This window comes from Limulus polyphemus, unplaced genomic scaffold (assembly GCF_000517525.1).
Source record: "Limulus polyphemus unplaced genomic scaffold, Limulus_polyphemus-2.1.2 Scaffold539, whole genome shotgun sequence".
NCBI lineage: Eukaryota > Metazoa > Arthropoda > Merostomata > Xiphosura > Limulidae > Limulus > Limulus polyphemus.
Window position 1 is genome coordinate 152,667 of NW_013666149.1, and position 21,286 is coordinate 173,952.

Here is a 21,286-nt window from a genome sequence, read left to right on the forward strand (position 1 = left end):
GAGAGAATTATCGTACCAAGCCTTCTCTTCATCAAATCTGTTTATCAATAAGAATACATTTGTACTGAAGAAAAATCTATGTTCTAGTTGAAACTGAAGAGGAGAGGAAGTGATACAGATTTGTTTATCAATAAGAATACATTTGTACTGAAGAAAAATCTATGTTCTAGTTGAAACTGAAGAGGAGAGGAAGTGATACAGATTTGTTTATCAATAAGAATACATTTGTACTGAAGAAAAAAATCTATGTTCTAGTTGAAACTGAAGAGGAGAGGAAGTGATACAGATTTGTTTATCAATAAGAATCCATTCTCTACTGCAATAAAATCTATATTCCAGTGGTAACAGGAGAAAGATAATACTAATAACATTACTAATTTGTAATTGTCACAATAAAACATGGCCAATAACCATTAGCTGCTGTAGCAATTGCTATTCTTTTTTATGCAACAAATGTTATCACTAAAATGAGTTATGCTTTGTGAACAAAGTGTGATGCATATACTGCAAATTATTTAGTAGGTAAGATAATTATACATGAAAATTGAAAAACAAAATACAGACACACGTAGAAGTCTGACCTTTCACACTATCTACAATTTAAACTACACATATGTGAATTTGAAATGACATATTAAGGACAATTACAAACTTTTAAAATACAAATTAGTTTTTCCTGTGTCATTTATACCATTACCCATCAGACAGCAAGCTTTGACTTTTTATGTACTTCAGAGGCTTCCCTACCCATAATGCAAACTATTTTATTCAAAATATATTGGGAAACTATGCATCTAATCATGTAATGAATTGTTTTTTTCCCCCAACATAATATTTAGCCATCACTTGTTGCAATTTTTATATCAAAAAGATAAGTTTAAAGTGTGCCAATTTTATAATGCATTAAGTTTTTTGGTTTGGGAAAGCACTGCATTTTTGATTGAAAGTAATATTTTAAAGTTGGTGAAGTAAGAGTGAGACACATAACATGGGTTTAACACTACTGAAAAGATGTTCTTAATAACAAACTTTCTTTACTATTTTAGAAGAATCTAACAGACTAAATGAACACTAACTATTATAATGGAAACTAAACAGACAAGATGCAGGTTTCTTGACAGATGAGTAGAAACAGCATTTTCAGTGTGCATTGTTTGCTATTAAAATTGTTTAATGTGTAGTTAAACCAGTTTTCTGTCTATTAAATTTTAAATGTGTGTTTTGTTGTAAAATACATTTTCTTTTGGGATTAAAGTCAAATGATAATACACAAACAGCATCAAGTAATGTAGTTATATTATACTTTCTTAATTATCTACACCAAGGTATCTGAGCACATAACATACATGTGTCATATTACATTAGAAGCAGCCTTACATTTTCACATACATCTATTTGAAATGGAATGGTGTATAATAAAATACATAACATGGTCCCACTTTTATAGTTAAAAGCAGGGGTGAAATTCTCAAAAACAAAAAAAAGTAGAGGTACTCAGCTGGGTGAAGTGTACCAGTTTTTGAAAAAGAAAAAAATCTAAAAGTAAACATACAAAATGATAAAGCAGCTCAAATAAATCCTGGTACTTGTATTGCCTTAAAAAATAAGATCCAGTACTCAGTATCGGTGACTATCAGCAAAATTTCACCCCTGGTTAAAAGTGTGATAAAACATAAAAATAATTAAATAAAAGAATTTCCTTCAGATTTTTTGTTGTCACATTCTTCTTAGTTACAGTATATTAACTTAAGATGTGTATATACAATTGAAACACACCAAGACAAAAACAAAACAATATTAACTTAATAGTTAAAAAGAGTAACAACAATTTGAATTTTGGTATTGTGCAACCTTAGTTCAAATCAGTCTACTAAAAATCCAAATCAAGTAAGTTAAAAAGTATGTTTGAAAATAGATTTAGAAATCTTTGTTAAACATCAAGATGGGTTTTCTAAAAGTAGATCCAAAAACACTTTCTATTGAACATTCATTACATTTTTTTATAATTTTTATTATCACTAAATCTTATTTATGAATTTTCTGTGTATTGTTCTAGGACAACAGCAGAATGTTGCCATTTATCACACAAATGCATGTGTTATTTACTCAATTCACGATATAAAAAAAACAAAAGCAACATGATAATGAGATCAAAATTATTCTTTCATTACCAGTTCTCCTCATCCTTAAATCATAATGGATGTCGTAATATATATATATATATATATATAGCTGACATAATAGTACAGATCAACCACTACCATTTCAAAACCATAATGACCCCCCCCCAAATAATAATTAATTTTTTTTTTATCTACTGGAGTAATTTGATAATTAAAACTTGCAGATTTTGCTTGTATATGAAGCATTGAAAACATGGACTTGCAAGTGACTTAAAATCTTTTTGTCACTTGCAATTTTTATGTAACACTAGAAAGCAAACTGAACTACTTGACTATGCAAGCTTTTTATTGAATAGTGTAATTTCATGGTAAAAAAACATAAAACACCAAATTCTTATTGTGAGATTTCAAATTCTTTCAGTCCATGTAAAAACAAGAAGAAATAGAAAAAAAATGTTTCTGCAGTTCTAGCAGCTCCTTGTAAATACTATTTCTGCCGAATTATTTTAAATCACAAACATGGACCAACAACTTAAAAAATACCACATCAATTTTTTTGTGCTTTAATCCAAGCCTATTCTTGTAGAGAGAACAGCCTGGTGAATGAACAATGGTGAACATCTTCCTTACACTTGCACAAAATGCCACTTGTTCACTAAAATGGAGAAAAAGAAAAATCTACCTTAAGGTTATATTTAAATATTAACGGGTAACTGCCTTCCCACACTGGCTGCACACAGCGAAAGGCAGTAGCAGTTGAGACTTTGTAGGTTCAACCATTCAACTCCCAACCCTTAACTGATTCTCCTTAATCGCCGGCAAGTTTTACATTAGCGTTGGGATTTTGTCCAATAGGTGGAACGTCCCCAATATGTTTGGGTCCTATGGCCACTTACATTACCCATTATGACTTAAGGATGATAACAAGGACTGGTAATGGAAGAATAATTTTCAATTTTGATCTCATTATAATGTTTTTTTATTTTGTATTAAGTTCATTATTGTTTTATAGTGCTGATTTTAATTGCCTATGGATAATTAATGTAATTAATAGTATTAAATTAATAACAACATTTCGACCTCCTTAGGTCATCATCTTTTTTAACTCAATGATGACCTAAGGAGGTCAAAACATTATTTGTTTTGTGTTTTAAATAAAAGTTTTTAATACCCATAGCAGCTGCTTCTATTATATATATATATATATACGAGTGAATATAACATATACATCTACTTACATTCTTTACATTCTATAGCTTCTGAAATACAAATATAATAAGTTTTTTTTTAATATTTTATTCAGACATTGAAGATACAGATCAGCTATCACCATTTCAAAGCCATTTGTCCCCACCCCCAAATAATAATTCAGACTATTTTTTATTTATTTACTGGAATAATTGGATAACAATTAAAACTGAAAGAATGTTGCTTGTATATGAAGCAATGAGAACACGGACCAACAACTTGAAAAATACCACATCAATTTTTTTTGCTTTAATCCAAGCCTATTCTTGTAGAGAGAACAGCCTGATAATGAACAATGGTGAACGTCTCCATTACAGCTGCACAAAATGCCATTTGTTCACTAAAATGAAGAAAAAAAGTCAATTCAATAAATATAAAAGTTAAAATACAGTGATATAAAAAGCTAGACAGCAATGATGCAAAAAATTCACTTAATTTTTTTGTCACTTGTAATTTTTATGTAACACTAGAAAGTAAATTGAACTACTTGGCTATGTTAGGTTTTTACTGAATAGTGTAATTTCCAGGTAAAAAAACATAAAACACCAAATTCCTATTGTGATATCTCAAATTATTTCACAGCTACGCAAAAACAAGAAGAAATATGAAAAATGATTCTATAGTTCTAAAAGCTCTTTTTAATTACTATTTCTCCCTAATTATTTTAAATTCCAACCAGTAACGTAATACTGCAACACTGCATACCTCTTTCCAGTAGTATATGCTATACAAAATGTTTATTTGTTTTTAAGAGCAAAGCAACCTAATGGGTTATCTATACTTTGCCCACTGTCACATCAAACCATAAATTTTAGTGTTACAAGCCCTCAAGCTTACTCTTGAGCAACTGAAATGCTATATAAAAATGATATGCAAGTCTAGAAAACTACAAAATACATTCCAATGAATGTACTACAATACTTCAAAGTAGCTTTTCATTTTGTAAATTAAATCTTTGAGCTCTTTCAGTTAAATCTGTTTTACAGACTTCAATACAACTTAAATCACAATATGACTCACCTGTACCTGCATCCATCAATCTAAAACAATCTACTTACCATTAAGCACAAAAATCAAAAGAAAACAAAATATTGCACCACGATTCTATTTTGGTTTCATTTTAAGCCAAGTGTTATTAATTTATATTCAAATAAATTTGAGATTCATAAACTCTTTTAAAACTGTATAAAAGTTAGAATAATTACATTTTTAGTTAGTTTGTATGAACTTAAAGTGCAATAAATCATGACTGGAAAAGGCTATACAGAAGGTTTCTTCAAGGTTGATATGATAGTTGTCAACTTGCAAAATCCATTCCAAAATGTTTACTTTTATCTTTGCATGAACTCAGATCAGATTAGTTCTACTTTTGTTGCCTCTAACACAAGTTGAATTGTTTTAATTGATTCTTACCCCTTTACATTCCCATCTGAATTAGCAAAGAACAAGAAGCTTTACTGTAAATTTGTGATAATTGGCTAAAGGTTTCCAATGAGATTAAATGAAATTCATGCTACATCACAAGTTTCTTTATAAAAAAAAATTCAACTTAAAATTGTAATTGAAAAGTATATATTTGTACACACGTTTATCAACAAGCCATAATTCTTTGTAATGGTTATTTTAACATTCTTGCTTTTCCAGTTTAGTAAGCCAATTAGGTGCAAAGTAATATTATGTTAAGCAATTATAATCTACTAAGACTGAAGATGTCTAATCGATATCTATTTATCAAGTTAGTCATTAAAATTTTAAAATATCATGAGCCACCTGACTTAACGTTGTCTGAAAACAAATAAAAGAAGATAACCTATGCAGCAACAATTACAAGTATCCAAATAGCCCAACTTGCATTGAAGAAAAATGAGAAATTACTGAATATTTTGATAAACAAATAAAATTAACTTTTTTTGTTCATCCACATCTGTCACAGCCTCTCAAAATATCTAGACAATAAATGTAGAATTATATTTGATAAAATTAATTTTTTTAAAACACTAAAGAAAATACTAACCATTTCAAATTTCAAAACCATTTTTGAACTCTCCACCGTTATAGATAACAGTTTCTAATGGAAGTAACAGCCACAAAACTGTATATTTTATTTGTGTATTTCTTTTTTATCTTTCATATTGAGTAATTTATTAAGTAAAGCTAGAAATAGTACAATTTTGTTAATGTTTTACTGCCTGTAAAGCCGAGAAAAAACATAAACTACACTATGTAAAGCAAGAAACAAACTGCTGTTTCAGGTAATGGTGAAGATTCGATAATCAAACTACAAAAATAATGTTACAAGATCAAGTAACATAGAAACAAAGAAAGTAGGAAAAAAACTATTTAAGTTTTAAGATCCTTTAAAACTCATTCTATTCTTACCACTTTGATCACGAGGCATGGCAGGTCCAGGTTCTGGGCTCTGTTTAATAATGTTTTCTGCTTCGTCAATACTAATCTTGCATGGACTGTCTTCAACATTTACATTTGAGCTTCAAAAAATAGTACAATCAGCTTTATAATACTTTTATTTGTCTGAAATACAAATTTTCTGATAATAGTACTACAAAAAATTTCGTTTTCTGGAGAGTGAATGATTTTTGAACAGATATAAGAATGATGTACATATACGCATACACACTTAACTCCATTTGTGTTTGATATTTAGTAGAACACAAGCATTCTTGAGAAATATCACGTGAATTAACATTCAGTTTTATTACTTTTCCTAAATGGGTTTAATAAAAATTAAAAGATACAGTAAGTGATAAGCCAAGTTAAAAAACAAAACAACAACAACATTCATGACAAAAAATTATATTCCGTTATCCTGATTACTTTAGTATACAGAGAAAGTCTTTCAGAAATTTACATTATATCTAAATATGTAAAATTCTGTTCCTCTAAGTAATGCGGCTGTTCTACAGAAAAACATTTGACTTGCTATTTTTGTGCCAAAATGATTTTTATACTGTTTTGCATAAAGAGTTAAGGTGTTCAAGCTTATATTACTAAGAAGTTTTCTTTCATGTAAGTATATGTATAAAAAGTTTGAAATGAAACAAAGCCTATGCATATTAACTATTTCTATAAAAAAGACACAATGATTTTTTTTAATTTCTAGTTTAATATTAAAGAATCATTAAAAAAACGTTTTTCTAATCATATTGTTGATGAAAATATTATGTGAACTTGCAATTGTGAAACATTTGAAACAATATCTTAAAATTAAACATTATAACCATTTAAAAAAAAAGTAATTTTATAAGAATATATTTGAATTAATTTTAATCTGAAACATTACAAAACAAATGAAATATTTTGAGTCTTTTCATTGGTTCACATAGCATATTTATAACAATCGTAATGTGGTTCTGTGGTAAGATGTAAAAATTTCGACAACCAAGCTTTCATACCATGATAATTCTTCCTTTCCTGTTTTGCTCTGGATCAGCTCCTGCCAATTATCATGAGTTTCCTCTATGACTTTTTCAGCAAAGTCCTTAAGAAAGAAAGTTAATTACTGAAAACAAATCAGCCTTAGGTTTTAATAAAGTTTATGCATCTTTACAAAACAAAACTAACAACATTTTCAAGATTGAAAAACTATTTCACAATCTCATTGCTTTTCCTTGCACTAAAGCATTTCTGTAGCAGATTTATACTTTATCAAGATTTCTAGCTAGTGAGAAGAACATTATAACAAATGCAGGTTTAACATAAATTACTTTTGTTAAAACAATACCAAAACAGGTCTAAGGTTTGGAAATAAGACTGCAGATTTTTCCCCCACGATCCTCTGAGTCAGTTCATTACACATTTTTAAACCAATAACTGGTAAAAGTAGCACTTCAGGTCACTGTTCAGTTTGTGACAGATTAAGCATTATTTTAAAACAGCATTAGAAATTAAATGTTAGAGAATTCAAATATCAAGAGGAACAATTTATTTCAGATCTCATATATTAATTTCAATTTTCTTTGGTTAATGAAGTTTTTGACTTAGAAATGGGATTTAACGTATAAATCAACATTAAGATGCTAACTTATTTCCTATGTTATGTCAAAATAAAAAAATATGGAACATAATAACATGTATTTTTCTGCATTGCAATCTATTGGTTTTTCTTCTTTAATGTAAATATATTTCTAGATTTTTTTTTAAGAATAAAGATGTGAAGTGAAAATTTTAATATTCAGTAAAGCTAAGTCATCATGCTGCAGCATAAATTTAATAGTGTATTGTTTTATGAAGACTTAGTATCTCATTTTTTTTATATTTTTGGAATTTAGTCTTCAGCTACAGGCTATTGAAGTGAATCATAGCTTTCCGAGTTTGAACATTAGATGGTAATATTTAGTTGCAGCCCAAAGTACTATTTCAAGCTCCAAGCAATATTATTTGGATTTACACCATTATGTTGGGTAATCATTAAATACATACTTATGTTTCTTAGAGATAAAGTGACATTCATTAAGAGTTAATTGTTAACCACAAACTTTAATTCAGTTTAATATCCTCAGAGCAGCAATAAATAAATATGATTTAATTATTTTAAATAGAATAATTTTGATTTAGTTAACTAACCCTTGGAGCTAATGACTGTTTTCTAATTTTCACACCTAATTTTCGATACCTAATCTGGCTTATTTGGTATCTCTTATCAAAGACTATAACAACTACTAATAGCTAAATATGAATAGAACAGTTTTAAATGCCTACTAAAACTGCAGAAGCATAAGAGCTTTAAATGTCTAGGAAATAAGCTGAGGCATAATATTAGAGTAACCCCCTCCCCCCAGTTCTTTTGTTCAGTGTATAATGGATTTACTTCATGCAAATGGCACTTCAGTTTGGCTGTCTTGAGTCAAATTTAGCTAACAAGTTAATAGTTTTGAATTAACCTTTTGAATAGCAACAAGTAACAAACAACAGGTACATGTAAAATACTAAACTTACACATCTCTAGCTCAAAATCATTATGCATTGATGTATTTCTTATAGAGTTAACATGACAATTTAATTATTCAAAAGTACCAATTTTTAATTTAGTTGAAACACTAAGTGTTTGGAATACTGTAGCTTCTTTCCAATATAACACACTTAGAAAATTATTTGGTATATTACAAAGCTTCCTCTGTATAGATGAAGTTCATGTTTTCTATCTAGGTCAGGCTTAAAAATATTTCTGTTTGCTGTAACCTGACCGACCATTTGAAATTGTGACTGACTGAGAGATTTTTTTGACATTATGGCATGGGAAATTTTTATTTTAAACAATTTCTGCTGATTTACCAATCCATCTAACAAAATTTGACAACTTTAAAAATGTTTATCACCGTATTATGGTTAAAATATTTTTTCTCGGAAGTTCATGTAGTCTGCAATGATTTGGGAGGGCATCACCTGATTACCATTCAACCGATCAACGCTGACTGACCAATGCATTGAGGTTTGACAATATGGATTACCTTGTTCCCAGAACAACCCTTCATATTAAACTAATAAATACCCAAACTAGCAGGGGAGAACACAAGTCTGTTCAGCATATCTGTCTCTGAAAAATGTTTTTGCAGATTGAGGATTAGGATCAAAAACAAATTAATTCCAGTTGGAAACTTATCTACGTGGAGAGAAGTACTGGTATATTTACTTGGCAAATGGAAAAGAACCCGTAAAATTTTCGACAACAGCAATACAATTGCATCGATCAAGGTCGATATCGACCAGCAAGTGTGTGTTGCAAAAGAATTTTAAATTTCTGTAATTCTCTTCTTAGAATAAATATTGATAGTAATTGTATTCATGGTTTAACATGTTATATTTTAAGTGGTCATGGAATTAGTGCTATTTTAGAAAATTTTTTGTCAAGCAATTAAAAACAATATTACCTACCTTCATTTTAAACTAGTTTAGGATTACAGCAAATAAACATATTTTTAAGTCTGGCCCTGTGGGAACGTTTCTAGTTCAGTTTTGAGTAATTCGAATTTCATCACAACAAGAGCCTTGACTCTCATGATAATAAATTCTCTTTCAAGGTTTTTAAAATTTTTGTATTGCACAAAAAATACTGCTTAATAACTGTTTTTTGAGCCTATCATTTTCTCGTTTTATTATCAAGTTTTAAAATGAGACAAGTTATCTACGGAAAAATATCCATCCTTAGAAATAAAGATATGCTCCTCCTATTTATACTTTGGTAGGATTTTGCATAATTTACACTAACTAGTGTAGTGTAATGATCTCTGGTAAATGCACGTGTATCGCAAATACGCCTTTAAAATTAACAAGATAAACCTAGTACAATCTTAAGTTAAAAAGTCTGAAGAAAACAATCAGCAATTATATAAAAGTTATTAAAAGTATTAACTGAATTTTTACTTTAGTATTTTATCAAATCAAACATCTATGTTTTCAACTTATCATGTGTATAGCTGTGAAGCTACTTTGCTGTTATACAACACTTTATATAATTGCATTAAATACTACAAATTCTACATTCATTTGTATTTGGTCCAGAATTCCAGCTAAAAATTTAGAAATGTTTATATTTTTTTTGCTACTTGCAGTCAAATAGACTCAATAATATGCTACAAGAACTTGCTTGTTAACAACACAGGTTTTATACATGAAATTTGTTTCTAATTGTACAAAATATCTTCACACATTTTAGTAAACAAAGTTTTTCAACTATAACACACATAGTCTGTTGACATAAACTGCTTACATTTCCATAATCATCATATTACACAACATGTAAAATGGTATTTCAATACTTTGTACATCTTCAAAAAACATTTATATAATCATCATATTACACATAACATGTAAAATGGTATTTCAATACTTTGTACACCTTCAAAAAACATTTATATAATCATCATATTACACATAACATGTAAAATGGTATTTCAACACTTTGTACATCTTCAAAAAACTGTTTTTATCTTACCTTGTTCTTTGCTTCACCATCAAAAGCAAACTGATTTTGAGGTTTTCCATCTGGCATTTTATAGATTTTGAACCATTCATGGGTTGCCTAGAGTAAAAATTTACAGGAAAATGAAAGTTTTAAGTCACACACACACACACACACACACACACACATATATATATATATATATATGTGTGTGTGTATGTGTGTATGCACACATACATTATAACTTTCTAATCAGCTAAAACATATTCTAACCAGTTGATACGTATCAAAATGAATGACATTTCTGGTATTTGTATGCAAAAACAAAAGAGTAAGCTTATTTCTTAGACTAAAATATATTAATTAAAACATTTTAATAACATAAGTTACCTTGAACACTGTTTATAAAATAATACATACCTAATATGTACTAAAATTATAAATTCAAAAAGATTCAGGTCCTGTAATTATGTTTTACCATCAACTCAGAGAGAACCTAGTAGAGCACGAAAATTGAAACAAAACTAAGTATGTCATGTCAAGTAAACATAAATACAATGAAGCAATATTTAGTAAATGGATACTCTTAATACTATACCAAAGTAAAACAGATAAGTAGATATTAACCAAACGTTTACATATCTATGACTTACCTGTATAAATCCAGGCATATGCTTTTCAACATCCTCAATATCTGTGAAGGTTCAACAGAAAATAAGAAATATTTAGCATACACTTGTAATGTGATAACTAACTGCTAAAACAAGCAAAACCCTGATACTTAGATTCATGGCTTTACAATGCAAAAATATATATATATACACAACCCACTAAAAATTATTAAAACTCAGTACTAAATTAGTACAGGATATTTTTCTCAGCATATAGAAATTATTAAAAGCAAAACTTCAACTGTTCATGGCCACTACCATATTGTATATTATACAAATTCAAAAAAGCAGTTTGCTTTTATTATGAAAGAGAGAAGTTGAAAGTTTGCCATGAGTAGTGGCACCTCAGGTGTTTGTGATTTTGAAAATGAACACATATTCTAGGATTTCTTTAAACAGTAAATGTTTCTACTATAGCAAATATTACCAATACCTTTACTTTCATGTGCAAATCATTGACAGTTTTGTTTACCAATAACTTCTATTAAGGTATATTCTGAATGAGCACTTAATTACTTTTACAATTCAGATTACTCCACACCTTTACAGCTTTTGTATATTTACCTTAGCACATTTTCATTGTAAGTTGGAAATTTACAATATTATGTATTTTCACATACAAGATATTTTTGTGCATGTTCTCTCTCTCTCTCACACAATTTCTGTGAAAGTTTGAGGTACCAACATTTAAGTTTAAGAAGAACTGGCATCAGAAGTTCATTTTGAAGCATTAAATGAATAACCTATTCCAAGTAGGTTCTTGTTTAGCCTTAGTTATATAATTGCATTGATCTATGTATGGATCTACCAGTTTTCAAGATTATTAAATAGCATTTCATTCTTTTTATTTACTGTATACTCTTTTTCCAGTGGCTGGAGATTAATTTAATTATTTTTTTGCAAATTGTCTTTTAGCTGGTGCCAAAGAACTTCAAATGGGGTAACACTGAAATCTGACATTATCTCTTACTCCTGTAGTGTAGACAATCTCACCCTATTATAACCCCCACAAAACAATGTTTCATTGTTTTACTTACACACTCTTACTTAAACTTTTCATGATCATATCTTTGTGCAAAACTACTTCTACTTCCAAAAAGGTCTGTTTTGTCAATCCCAGTTGCAAGAAAATACTGCAATGTTCTCATTTTCATTATGTATAGCAATAATGTGTTCATTCTCCACACTCTAGTTCACATTCTCACACATAATTAAGTTGTAGTACTATTTACAATGGGAGTAACTGGGAGTAATATCACACAGAAACACAGCAAGAAAAGATCCTGTTAATCTTTTGCAATTCATGATTGTTACAATGTGTGTGTGTGTGTATATATATAACCTGCAAAGTAATTACGAGTATATTTATGCAGATAAGATGCTCAAAACAAGTATTTTTTTGCACATTTTGTACTAATATGATTTTGCTTATTTCTATGAAAGAAAAATTAATTATATAATGTGTGAAAAAAAAGAATGCAAATTCATATAATCTGTCTTTCCACATAGTAAAAATAGAAAACATTGTATCATTGAAATTTAGCAAATAAACTTCTGAGAATTACCTACAACTACTAGTAACTAATATATTTATTGAATTTATACTAATTTTGACTACATGTAAAAATATTAAATAGTCTTATCAAACTGTTTACTTTTTTCTGTGTGAAAACACAACTTACCATTCAGCTGGTCTGCCAAAGGGTCATTAACATCAATTGCAATAATCTTCCAATCAGTTTCACCTATATATAAATATACGTGAAAAATAATATGAAACCCTGTCTTTTTAAAGTACATAAATATTATAACATAAATGAAAATTTTAGTTTTCTACATACATTATCTATTGAAAGATAAGCATTACTAAATAGAATGTTTTCTTGCCCGAAAGTATAGGTTTTATTTGCAAAGAAACTATCAACCCTTGGAAATATAGACTCGTATCTTGATTTTTGCAAGTATATTTTCATCTCTGCTAGTGATTTTATTATTACAGCCCTTTGTTGCCAATTTAATTATTTCTTCTCTGCTAAGTACAAAGCTACATGATGGGCTATCTGTGATCTGTCTGCTGTGGATATTGAAATACTCAGATTTTAGCATTATAAACCCTCAATCTCTTTGTTACCATCCTTTTATGACATCAAAGCATGAAGCCCGAGATATTAATAATGAAGCTTAGCTTTGTACGATAGCTAAAGCCAATGGTTAAAAATGATTGGATGAAAGAGACTCTCTAATGTATTTATACATAGTTGATTTAGCAGTAATTTGTGGATTCTTTACAGATACTCAGAGCTCCTGTATGGGTGAGCAAAAGATTCTAATATGAAGTTTACAATACTTAAGAAGAAACCACAGATCTGGGAATTGTTTAACACATTCTTTTAATGTTTGAAACCTACAGAAATATCCTTTAAGACAAGCCATTATATAAATTTAGTCAGGTTTGGTGAGTATGGCAAGCTACAGTAAACTATTCAGATTACTGTATTCAAATAACACAGAATTAAAATAACTTAGCATTTATTGCAAACAAGCTATATTTTTTAGATATAAACTGATCTTGACCAAAAATATTATTGGCAAAAATCATGATACCATGCCTAACAAAGGTAATGGTGACAACTATTTTCAAAAGTAAGATGATATATCATGAAAACTCTTAATTTTTAACATATTTTGAATAAATTATAGCAGTAAGTGGTGACTACTTCTACTGGCAAAATAGTCACAAAATATGTATTAATGAATGTCAAATATGTTGAAACTGAATGAACAGATAAAAAGAGCTTTGTGATCAATAAAAAAAAAATTCAGAGATGAAAGGAAGCATTTGTTTAACTTTTTTTTCTTCAAAACAATGCCTCTAATTACAACAAAATTTTAAGAATTTCATAACCTTATAAAGTAATCAAAATAGTAAACCAAATTATAAGAATTTCTAAAGCAGAAACCAGATACAAGTTGAATGTTTTTGATGAATTTCATGCAACTTGGTTAAGTATTTTCACTGTGAGAAGTGAAACAGAAATCAAGGATTAACAGAGGCACCTCCCCAGTCTGACATGGGCTTAACTTGCAATTGTGACTCCAAAAGTAATATCAATAATTCTTACCTTCATCAATGAGAGCCATGGTTCCAAGAACCTTGACTTGAATTACTTGTCCCCTACTTGCCACCTACAGAATATAAAATTATACAGATACAACCTTTTTTATTCTATCATGTGCCATTGCAAAAAAATTCTTAGTATTTTTCATCCGTTTGAAACTTATCCTTGAAGAAAAACAAAAAACACCTTTCCCCCTTCCAAAAAATGGCCGAAAAAAAATTCAACAAGTAGAAGAAGTGGTGATAACACATTTCTGATTTATCAAGGGTATTCAAAAACTTCTGAATCTGATACACAGGTTTAAGAGTTTGAAAAACTTAAGATGTTCTTATTTTGAAAGGAGATAGATCAAGAATTATACAATAATTATGATAGAAAAATGAAACATCTTTTTTACAACAGATATTTTTACTATACAAAAAGAAAAATTTAAAGAAAATATAACATATCAAATAGTTTACTCTCAACATGTTACTTCTCATTTTCGATCCCCTGTCTTGCAAATATATCAAGCACATTTGTTACGTATTTAACCAAATTAAAAAAAAAGTTCAGTTACCAAACAAAAATTAAAAAGATAATCAAGTTAACTGAAGTTAATATCAATGGCTGATTATTACTAAAAACGACAAATTCTGAAATTTATTTATTAAATTACAAAAACCTAAGAAATCTTATACAGTTTCAAACATGTTTGGAAATGGTCATTTAAAGAACACTATATTATAATACACATTTTGCTTTGTGACATGTATCTTAACCTCAAATATTTGATGTCACTCACCCTGTAACCAATCTCACACACATCAATTGGGTCATTGTCTCCCTTACAGCCAGTTGAAGCATCAACTTTACCAGGGTCCTCCCAGGTCTACAAAAATAAAATGTTGATTAAACACCAACTACTGTTTGAAATATGGAGAAACTATTTACTTGTTACAAAATTTGCTTTAAAAATGTAATTGCTCTATTACAAACTCAAAATTATTTTTAATCTTTGCCAGAAATAATCATTCTTCTTCAAATAATAGAAATCCTTATATTTTGTCTTTTTGATGATGAGTTTGATTTTTCATTTAACCTATTTTTTTTTTGAGTGTCAGAAAATCTCACTTTATTAAAAAAGTCTTCCAAATTAACATTCATTCATAAGTTGTATTAAATTACATCCCTAATATTACAAGCATTGCTACAGTTTAAAAATTCAATTATAGCTAAATCATCACTTCTATTCCCCTGTTAATTTTTTTTAATCAAAACAATACTACAACTAATTTATTAAAAACAAAATCAGGATCAATAGAAGAAATTTATCAAGTTGATGAGTTCATGGATATGTTATCTGAGTGCTGAAAGCATCACCTCTTGTCAGTTTTTTCATAAACACTCTTTGTAGGAATCCTCCTTGGTTCGCCACTCCAGTGACTGGGAATGGGTAAAGACTCACTCCATGCTTCACTTTGAGTCTGGAGGAATGTCACACTGGAGAAAGTACAATGGGTGTCCACAATTTCCTATTTTGAAAAGTAGACCATCCCCAATTTATGCAATCAAAGGGTCAGCAGGGATGGGCAGAAATTCCCTTTTGCTTTACTCACAACAGTCTATCATTGGGTTAAACTTATGTATATCTAAGTATATACCACTAGGCATGTCAATAATGGTCTTGTGGAACACCTCATCTCTATAACTACCATTATAGCTCTAACGGTAAATAGTGCAAGTTTGAGTAAAACTACACCTGGCCAGGCAACACCAACCACAGAGTGGGATCCTATTAGAAGCTTTAAAAGAAGGTCCCTGAAAATAAACTATAAATGAAATATTGAGAAAAGACATACCTAAGTCAAAGGCAAACAGAAGTGTGTAGAACTGCCATGGGAGGGAGATGATATTTACCTGTAAAAGATATAGCCTGATAGTGCAGATAATGAGTGACAAAAAAATAGGGAGTAGTCCACATTCCAGACTGAACAGTATATTCCAACAGACAATGAAGACAAGTAGTCAAAGACAGGATGATATGACAAATTTGAAGAGAAGAAACTCTGAGGAGATGCCAACCTTCCATGGATAAGTCTGAATAAGGCAGCCTAAGGAGTTGACGAACCCAATCAGTTAGTGTGACAGGGGATAGAACACAGGAAACAGAGAGGTTTCACGGAATAAAAGGTTGGGAATGTGAACCCTAAAAAGAGGCAGTATGTGCCACATAACACCATAGGGAGCGAACCTGACAAAGAAGCAGATCAGGATCAGAATGGGAGTTCAGGTGGGAAATGGAAGGTAAAGAAATGGGTGTGAAAGCCAAATGACCTTCCTGGAAAATGGGTCTTAAGGAGGAAGTACCAATCTGGATATATGATGACATAAGAGGAATGGTAAAGGATTCTGGTAACATTAATAGAATAATAAAAAAAAAGTGTAGAGTATGACAGACCAAAATAAGAAGGTGCCGAAAAAAGTGAATCTTCTCCTTGATTTTCTTCATCCTCAGCAACATTGTCAGGTTGAAAAGAGGAAATTACCAGCCAAATGTAGGAATCTAGCTATCTGAGAAACAAGACCTGTACCTCCTCAGCAGATAAACTTGATCCTGATGCCTGGGTAGTCATTCCAGAAGCACTGTCTACTGTAATGGGAACTTCTTTTGTCGATACATTGAATCGTGAAGTCATTCTAAGTTATCATACAATTCAGTAACAATAAACAACTGCAAAACAAAAATTGAAATAATTGAATGCAAACAGTAAAATAAAGCTGTTGAAGAAGGTATTGAAATGTCAATGAAATACAGTCATAAACAGTAGTCATATGTGATTAAAAAAAAACACACGTCTAAACAACACATGCCAATTGAGAAAGTGAGTATAGAGAGGAAACATCAGACGGAGATAGCTGCATCAATATAACTGGTGCTATGCTATTGGTGGTGAGTAGTTACATGATATATAAACGTTCAAAAGTGTCACAAAATTTTTGGAGTATATAGACTGGTGCACTGGAGGTAAGACCATATCGGAATATTATATATTGAGCTTTGACATGCTGCATTTGACAAAATTGACGAGCAGGGACTCTTGAATCATCTTGTACAATAAAATTCTACAAATAATTTAACTCACTAAACTATTTGATAACTTTTATTAAGAAGTATTGCATAATACAGAAGAAGATGTTTGTTAGAAATGCATGCAGTAAGAAAATGTACAATACCTGAGGAAAGGCTCCATAATTCCAGATGTAACCATGATGTGGAAAACAGTTATGAACGAAACGTAGTTTTCCTTTCTTAAGATCTTGATGAATAGGGTTCAGAGGCTCCTTTGTATTGATCTGCACGGGAAAATTAAGAATCTTAATGTTTTGGCATGCATTTAAAACCTTTCATTATAAAATAGTTTACATTTCATCTACCATCAGCATAAAGATTATTTTTCTATTTATTCAATAGTACAGTGGAACGCAAATAAGCCAAATTGAGAAAAACAAAGACATAGTTGCAGTAACACTGAAAAAAAAAGGGTAGATGTGTAGATAGATATAGCTTTGGATATTTTAACACATTTTGTTACATTTTCAATGGAACACAAATAAGCCCAATTGAGAAAAACAAAGACATGGTTGCAGTAACACTGAAAAAAAAAAAAAAAGGTAGACGTGTAAGATAGATATAGCTTTGGATATTTTAATGCATTTTTTTACATTTAAAATTTTTTGAGGATAAGCAGGTTTGTCATAATTGTTTATTGTATTGCTTATACATTCAAAATATAAAGAAGGTGAAACAATGGGAATGCCTACACACCATTAACAACTAATGACACAGAGTAATAGAATAAATTTAGATTTTGGCCCCAAGAATTCTGTGCTATGCAGGAACATTTATGTACTACTGATAAGAGCATAATCACCCTGGATGGCATTTCAGAAATTAACTATGTCAGCGAATGACAATTCCTGACTTCAGAAAGGTCAATTTTTTAATATAAAGCTGTTGATGGAGACTAGGAAGTAGGGCTGAATAAAGGTTTTAATATAAGATGCACAAATCACTCCTTGGAAAGCTCTTACTAGTCCTAATAAAAAACTACACAAATGTGTAAGAAATAAAGATGCTAATAAAAGCACAGCATCAGGAAATTATGGAGGGCTGGTTAAAGAAGTAAATGAAAAGTATTTTGCCATTGGAAGCCGAGGAAAAAAGTTTTTCACCGGAGTAGATATTTGAAAATCATCAAATTTGTTTCATTACATACTCTTTACTGTGAGAAAACTGTTTATTGGTAGAAAATACTGTCTTGAACAACTTTCTCAAGTCCAAGAGTTTCATTAGTAATTTTGATGAGGTACATTCCATAAACAACATAACTTAATTCACAGACTTTTTTTTCTAAAGTTACCAGAAAGAGTAGATATTTGTTAAGATTTAAAATGTGTTTTGTAACTGTAAAAACAAAAAGATCTAGGAAAAAACCCAAGAAGTTAAAAGGCTATCAATTTAAAATATTTGGTGCATCATATTTAAGAATTCATTGCTACAGGAAATTAAGATGACGTAAATTACAGTGGACATAATAATACTTTAGGATGCATATATACATTACAAAAGTAAATTTGTGACTTTCCAAGACTCGTACTCAAATTTTCAAGACTCTGAAATCCTGCCACACAGGATTAAAATTGCATTTTCCTGGCATTTTTGTTCATCAAATATGCCTGTTAGTGGAAATTGCAATGGGTTTAGTGAGGCACGACATTCATAATGGTTGACACAAAATATAAACAAACCTGATTGTGATACCTACTCTTTTTTTTTTACTTTTTTTTTAAGATCAAGCAAATTTATGGGGGACTTTTTATTGAAACTGAAATTTCAGGAATTTTCCAAGACCATGGCTTAAAAACATCTAGTTTCCCAGGATTTCAGGGACCTGTGTAAACAATGATACACCCATGGAGCTTTTAATATGATGTTCATGGGAGTGAATGGGTTAATAAGCAACAAAATAAATATCTGTAGAATTACATAGAATTCTACTAAGACTCTCTGTACTGAATTTTAGAGGAACTTAAAAATAATAACCTTATATGTGTATTTTTAGTATGATTTATAATGATCATTAGTGAAATTAGCAGAACTTAAACCAAACAGATGAAATCATTCACAGATTACCTTTATTATTATTTTTACTGTAATAAATATCCATAATTTCAGGCAGAATTATTTTACAGTATCTTTTCACCAATATATTATATTTCTTTACAATTATTCAAGCAGTATAAATATGCTAAAGTGCACACACACACACATGTATATCTATATGTAAACATATCTAACAGTGGAAGATAGATATTATTTAATATCATTCAAATATTATAAAACATACTGATACACTTTTCAGGCCATAAAATGTGGCCCAAACAATCACTTATCAACAATCTTATGCTAAAAAAGCTAACAAGGCTTCAATTATGCACAGTTTATTCAGATACTACATACTGCTTGACTAGAATGAGTGCCAAATAAATGGATCTCAAACACAGATCTAAGTCAATTTTCAATTAAAATGCAGAGGCAGGTGTGGTATCTTAACTAACATTAACCAAGGCTATCAAAGTTCATCAAAAGATCAATATGCAAAGGTAAGCAAAAGTGACCATAATATTATCTACAGAATATCTTATACAATAAAATAAAGTGAATTAGAAAAAAGAAAGAAGTTAGTTATTCAGTTAAATAAAAGCAATATTTATATATCTAGCTAAAATTTTCATTAAATTACCTCCATTTTAGCATTAGTCCAACGTGGTACTTCAACCACCATGTTATAAATCTTGTTTTCTTTGTCAGCAAATAGAGGAATATCATGGAATGGTGATATTGGGCCAAGTTCATTGCCTAGAACAAAGTAATACTAAGCATCACAAATGTTTCACTTTATCATACTTTACTCTGCTTCCTTAAACTAAAATTTAAAAGCAAAGGTTTAGACTTATTACTGGAACTATAAAAGTACAAAAAAATACATAGCCTGTGGAAATAAGACTAAAGTATCATCTTCAAACAAGTCAAAAGAGGTGGAAGAAGTCTGTTAAAACCTAAGAAAATTCTTGGCAATTTTTCTCAGTTTCTAACAATAGCATTAAGCACATTTAATTTTAAGTATGAATTACATAACTGGGATAGTTTGAATTTGGCTGACCCAGAGATTTTTCAAACATCACATTATACATAACTGATCCATAACTTGAAACACTCAATCATAAAATATTCAGCATTTGTAATGAGCTTTAACTTAGTTTATTTAATATTACTGAATATTAAACTGAAAAAAGTTTTTGATAAGTAAACAAGTAAGATGGCAATGATATGAACATATAGAAATCCTTATTTATTGTCCACAATTCATTAAATTAAATACTGTTCACATAAACATGGGATAGGCTAACAAATTAGATGACTAATGATAAGATATAAAAAAAAAGTCACATGCAAGACAGTAAACATACACAGGCATTTCACTTGAAGAAATTGCTACCTTGCCCAAAGATCATATACTTTATAATTGACAATGTAAAGGAATTTCTGTAGACTTTGGTTCACATACCAAGAGTTCCCAGATATGCACACATGACAAAAATAAGAACATTTGTTATTGACAACAACAAAATGGAGATTCTTTCTGTCAATACTGTTTGTGCCTCTGTTAATATTTCCCTACCCTGAACAATATTTTAATGAAAGAATAATCACAAGATCTGTTTGCACTAATTAGATTATGCCTAATAAGGAAACCTTTTTACTGTTAAATCATGATTTCCTTGGATTAAAAACTTTTCTCCAACACAAAAGAATTATATTGTTTCATCTTAACCTTTACATAACACATTTATATAAAAAAATAAAAAACTATCAAGTTCACAATCCTCTGCATATCCTGCATGCTAATGGCTTCTAACAAGGGTAATTAATGTTTTATATGTGAACAAAGAGTATTCAATGAACTACCATCATGTATAGATCAGACAGATGTATGGAATACTATCTTGATAATGGTTACCACACAATATATATCAAAGGTCATTACTATGTATAAACTCAACTCGCATATTATCTGTATAACATATATATATATATATATATATATAATGGACTTAAAACATCTTAGTTTCCCAGGTATTTCGAGGGACCTGTAGTAAACA

At 29.7% G+C, this 21,286-nt stretch overlaps 1 protein-coding gene across 1 annotated transcript in view; it reads right to left on the reverse strand.

The window, feature by feature from the left end:
- Positions 1 to 3,666: 3,666 nt before the first annotated feature.
- LOC106458970 (inorganic pyrophosphatase-like) overlaps positions 3,667 to 21,286 on the reverse strand; it is a 20,813-nt gene continuing 3,193 nt past the window's right edge. The window contains exons 2-11 of the mRNA XM_013918537.2: positions 19,867 to 19,982; positions 17,297 to 17,416; positions 14,865 to 14,951; positions 14,084 to 14,147; positions 12,644 to 12,706; positions 10,944 to 10,984; positions 10,324 to 10,410; positions 6,785 to 6,870; positions 5,751 to 5,860; positions 3,667 to 3,711 (exon numbers count right to left, since the gene is read on the reverse strand). Coding sequence (XP_013773991.1) covers positions 3,683 to 3,711; positions 5,751 to 5,860; positions 6,785 to 6,870; positions 10,324 to 10,410; positions 10,944 to 10,984; positions 12,644 to 12,706; positions 14,084 to 14,147; positions 14,865 to 14,951; positions 17,297 to 17,416; positions 19,867 to 19,982 — 803 coding nt within the window. The 3' untranslated portion in view covers positions 3,667 to 3,682. The remainder of the gene's footprint in view (positions 3,712 to 5,750; positions 5,861 to 6,784; positions 6,871 to 10,323; positions 10,411 to 10,943; positions 10,985 to 12,643; positions 12,707 to 14,083; positions 14,148 to 14,864; positions 14,952 to 17,296; positions 17,417 to 19,866; positions 19,983 to 21,286) is intronic.